The 5,227-nt window shown below is 37.0% G+C and overlaps 1 protein-coding gene across 3 annotated transcripts in view; it reads left to right on the forward strand.

Annotated features, from left to right (window-relative positions):
* The window catches only part of LOC106873194 (probable serine/threonine-protein kinase DDB_G0282963), a 95,239-nt gene that overhangs the window by 72,935 nt on the left and 17,077 nt on the right, over positions 1–5,227 (forward strand). For all 3 annotated transcript variants that reach the window (XM_014920432.2, XM_052974186.1, XM_014920433.2), the window contains one exon: positions 2,048–3,083. In XM_014920432.2, the coding sequence (XP_014775918.1) occupies positions 2,048–3,083 (1,036 nt within the window). The remainder of the gene's footprint in view (positions 1–2,047; positions 3,084–5,227) is intronic.

Raw genomic sequence — 5,227 nt, forward strand, 5'->3', positions numbered from 1 at the left:
ATATATTTTATTTTATTAATGGCATTGAAATGATTCAACAGATAGAATTGAATCCCTCCATTTCATTCAGTTTTGTTATTCCTTCACTTCTTGTTTCTTTCCTATTTTTTCCTTTCTTCTTTCTGGATGAAAGACTCAAGTCTGAATCATGGAAAACTTTTCTATTTTTTCTTTCAAGTGTGAAACTAAAATTAATGTCTCCCAAGTCTTCTTTCTCATCCATGTTTTGTCATTTTCTTTTTACCATTTATAAATGTGTATATGTATGTACATACATAAATATATGTCATCTTTATTGTTTAATGTCCACTTTTTCAAGCTTGCATCAGCTGGAGATAATTTGTTGAGATATCTTTTCCACAGCAGGATGCCTTTCCTGTTGGCAACCCTCGTCTCTTTCCAGGCAAAATAATATTTCCTCATGACCAGGCATGCCTTAGAGAATCCAAAACGAAGAACTCTAGTTACATGATGGTGACGCTCCCCTACACTAACACTAACACACACACACGCACACATGCACATGTGTGCACACACACAAAAATATGCATATGTATGTACTTAAAATAGGATTGTTTCAGTTCCAGTCTCTCAAATGCACTCAGAAGGTTTTGATTGCCAGGTGACACACTGTGGAACTGAACGTGAAACCATGTGGCTTGGAAGCAAACTTCTTACCATGCAACCATGATGTATATGTATATATGTACACATGTGTGTATATACATGTATATATTTGTGTATGTGCGTGTGTATGTGTTTATGTATATACATATATATGTATATGTGTATATATATATATGTATATATATATACCACATATATATGGTGACACATAAAAGCACCCACTACACTCTGAGTGGTTGGCGTTAGGAAGGGCATCCAGCTGTAGAAACTCTGCCAAATCAGATTGGAGCCTGGTGTAGCCATCTGGTTTCACCAGTCCTCAGTCAAATCGTCCAACCCATGCTAGCATGGAAAGCGGACGTTAAACGATGATGATGATGATGATGATATATATATATACTGATATACTGTATAAATGTGTGTGTGTGTGTATATATATATATATATATGTATATATATATATATATATATATACTGATATACTGTATAAATATGTGTGTGTATGTAGGTGTATGCAGGTATATGTATATAAATGTATATATACACACACATAGACACACAGCGTGAGTGATAGAAAGAAGTAAATATCAGATGGTTTAGTAGTCATAAGCAGTGTTCCAGTTGGACAGATGTTTGTTCTGAAGGCCAAACCAGTCAATCATGCAGTCATGAATAAAGCCTGTTGTTTCATGTTTATTAGTCAGGATGCGTTGTGGAAGCAGAGTTATGTACCTTTCTGAGTCAGCAGCACAATACGTTGGCTAAAATATCATATTTTCTGGCTTACAAGTCAATGGAGCATATTCTATACAAGCATGTAGTTTAAACATTTCCAGCATCATCTCTGTCTTTCCAAATCTTGCTCCATTTCACATTGAATTTTCAGTCCTCCATAGTCGTCTTGGTATATAAGTCAACCTACCTTTTTTTCGCTGGAAATTTTGTTCTGAAAAATTCTACTTGTATGATGGGAAAACGGTAATAAAGTTTGGACTCGTGGCAGTGTGGATAATTTGTTCCACACTTTTTATCTCACAACTTCTCTGCTTCTTTGAATGTGTATCGAAGTGTGTGTGTGTGTGTATATATGTATCTGATGTTGCATATATTTTAATTTCAGCTTCCTTGTATCTTTTAAATGTGGCCCCTAGATATATATATATATATATATATACAATAATCTACTACTGAAATTGGACCCAAACCTTTTTTTCCCATTTGACATACATACTTTAAATTTATTCTTTTCTTTTTTGTTTTCACATTGCATATATTTTAATTTCAGTTCCCTTGTTTCTTTTAAATGTGACCCCCAGATATATATTTACAATATTCTACAACTGAAATTGAACCTGAATTTTTTTCCCATTTTATAGACATATTTTTAATTTATTCTTTTCTCTTTTGTTTTCCATTCCAGAACCAACCTGTCCAGTTCCAGAAAACCTACAAGACATTGAAAGCACCTCAGCGATCACAGACCATAAATTCCTTTGATCACCTCAATTCAATAGAAGATGGTGCTTCCGATACAGACGATCTGTCTGATATTTCAAAATCCCAGCCATCAATTGTTGTTTCCATAGATACCTCAGGGGCCAGCTTTGAACGAATGTGTTTGTATCGTCGATCACTTCGAGATTCCATAAACGAAAACTCATCAGTTTGTACACGAAGGCGTTCTATTTCTGGTCTGCCAGAAAGCATCATGAACGAAATCAAAAACTTCGAAGCCCGAAAGAGAAACTCTAGAAGGTTCTCTTCCGTACCTCGTCGCTATCCTAGAACGTACAGTTTTAATGATCTCGATCCGATTCATTCCAAGGATGAAGCCTTTGCCAAGTATTTTGAAGAAATTGAAGGCAAATTGGATGAGAGAAATGAGTGGGACAACATGATGAAGCAGTCATTTCTCTCCAAGATCATCTCTTGCAGTAAATCGCAGTCATCACCGCACCATCAAAAATCTAAATTCCAAAAACTCTCAAGGACCAATTCAAGCACACGTAAAGGCGCTTCTGAAGATTTTGACATGAAGAGTTTAGTCCAGACCAATTCTGACCACGTGAAACAAAGCCGAAGAAAGTCTAGTTTCATTGGGGATAGAATAAAAAGTTTCATGAAAATTGGTGGAAAACCTGAACGGAAATCCCTTGACCTCGAGTTCTTTAAGATTCCAGATGGTTATTACAACAGCCTGGATGATGCCAAGTTGTCATTGTCTAAAACAACCAGTATGCCGGAAAGAATTTGTGAAACAGCCCCTGAAGCCCCAAAAACTGTTGAAGAAGATTCTTCGTCATGCCAGTTTTACAATTTTTCTAACAACACCTTGCCCAGAGCTCAGGCAAAGAAATATGACTTCCCCTGGGAGAGTCTGCCAAAAGACTGGACCACCTCGGTACGACTGAGAGAAATATCCAAACGAAGAAAGGAAGAAAGACAATCTTCGTCAGGTGAGTTGGAATTTTAAGTTACAAAAAAAGAAATAATGAGATGGAGGTGGGTAGTATCAAAAATTGTTCTGATATTGTTGTTATTGTTGCTGTTGTTCTTTATTCTCAGATGTCATAGAACTAGGATGGAAGTCTTTAGGAGTTGTGCTTGGGTCTCTGGTAGACTAGTCTCATTTCCAGAATGTTGGAGTAATTTATTTCTGTTTCATCCATTTCAAGGCTCAGGAATGTCTCCCAAAACTGGTCTTTCTGACCGAGCAGACCTATTAGTCAAGGCTGTTACAACTATGACCACCCAATTATTATTTTTTTTTTGTCATTATACATAGAGGATCACATTCTCTAGTGAATTCTTTAATCACTATTGAGATTTGGCTGCTATTTCGTGTCAGTTACGTGACAAAATAGAGGCTCTTTCATTGTTTTCCATAGAGTTGACATGACCTGGCAGAGTCTGTCTGACACCAAGTCATAGACCATGAGTTCAATTCCACTGTAAGTATACTGTAATGTTTCTGCATATCACCACAGTTTACTGGATTGTTTGGGAGTGTTACTTTAGATGGACTAGTGTTGTATCCAGGTAGACTTATCTCTCTTCTCTGCTGTATATATTGACCAAACACTCAAGTCTTCATTGCTATGGCTTACCTAACTTATCAAGATAAATACATATCAACAGATAATCCAAGGAACATTTATGTCATGGACTGTCATCTTATCCAAGTGGAGTGTTGTCTCTTATTTTTTTAATCTTTTATTTGTTTCAGTCATTAGACTGTGGCCATGCTGGAGCAGTCTTGAAGAACTTTTAGTGGAATAGATCAACTTCAGTACTTATTTTTTTTCATCAGACTGTTTTGCCAAACCGCTAAGTTATGGGGGATGTAAACACCCCAACACCAGTTGTCAAGTAATGATGGGAGTGGGGGACAAACACAGACACAGAGACAAACACACACACTATATATATACATACATACATACAATATATGATAGGCTTCTTTCAGTTTTCGTGTACCAAATCCACTTACCAAGCTTTGGTTGACTCGAGGCTATAGTAGAAGACACTTGCCCTAGGTGTCAGGCTGTGAAACTGAACCTGGAACCAAACTTCTTACCACACCTGAACCTATGGTATTAAAATACCAAAAACCCAAAGATAATCGTCAAGTCTTTCAGAATTAGAATTTAGGGTCATGTCTGAGTCAGAATGTGTTTAAATTCCTTAATGTGGTTTTGTGTTGTTCAAGAATTGTAATCTGGCCAAATCTGCTTCTCTCTCCCTTTAATGAAATGTTATAAAGTGTAGCCAATCTGTTTGTTTCCAGAGTACAAGGACCCATATGAACTAACACTCTACTCCCACTCTCTGGAGTGAGACACAAATCTCTCATCCTTTAAATCTCTAACCCAAACCTCTACTGGCCAGGTAACACTCTATATTCCAACGTCTTTCTAAAAGGTGTTGTCTTTGCATTTTTGTGCCATCTGTTTCCAACCATGCCACTCACCTCTCTCACATGGATATTGACATTTGCTGTCTCTTCCCCTCAAAGTCTTTCTTCATGCCATGTCTGTCTGTCTGCCTCTCTCTAAAATCCTCTAAGCATCACCACCACCACCACCACCACCACCACCAGTTCCTTGTCATTTGTCCTTCGTTAAAGTCATCAACCCTACTTCACCTTTATCAGTCATCCTATCAGTGATTGGCTTCAATATACATACAAAGACTTCTTCTTCCTCCTCCTCTGTTTCAAAGTCTGTCTTTTCCTCATTCTTGTAAGTCTGTCTGTGCGTCTCTCTACTCCTCCCCGAGCTCCTCCAACCACTACCATCACCACCACCACCACCACCACCATCACCATCACCAGTTATTTGATCCTTGCTGACTTCAAGATAAAGATAAAAAACTTCTAAATTTACTTCACATCAAAGTCTAACTTTCCTTTGCCTCTGAGTTCACCTGTTTATTTCTGTTCCTCCCTCCTAAACTCATCCAATCACCAATTTAATCCCCATTGACTATATCTATAACTATATATCTATATCTACAAATCTGTCTTTCTCTCTCTCTCTGTATATATATATATATACATGTCTATATATATATATATATATATATATATATATATATATAT

The sequence above is a fragment of the Octopus bimaculoides genome, chromosome 18, assembly GCF_001194135.2.
Source record: "Octopus bimaculoides isolate UCB-OBI-ISO-001 chromosome 18, ASM119413v2, whole genome shotgun sequence".
Classification (NCBI taxonomy): Eukaryota; Metazoa; Mollusca; class Cephalopoda; order Octopoda; family Octopodidae; genus Octopus; species Octopus bimaculoides.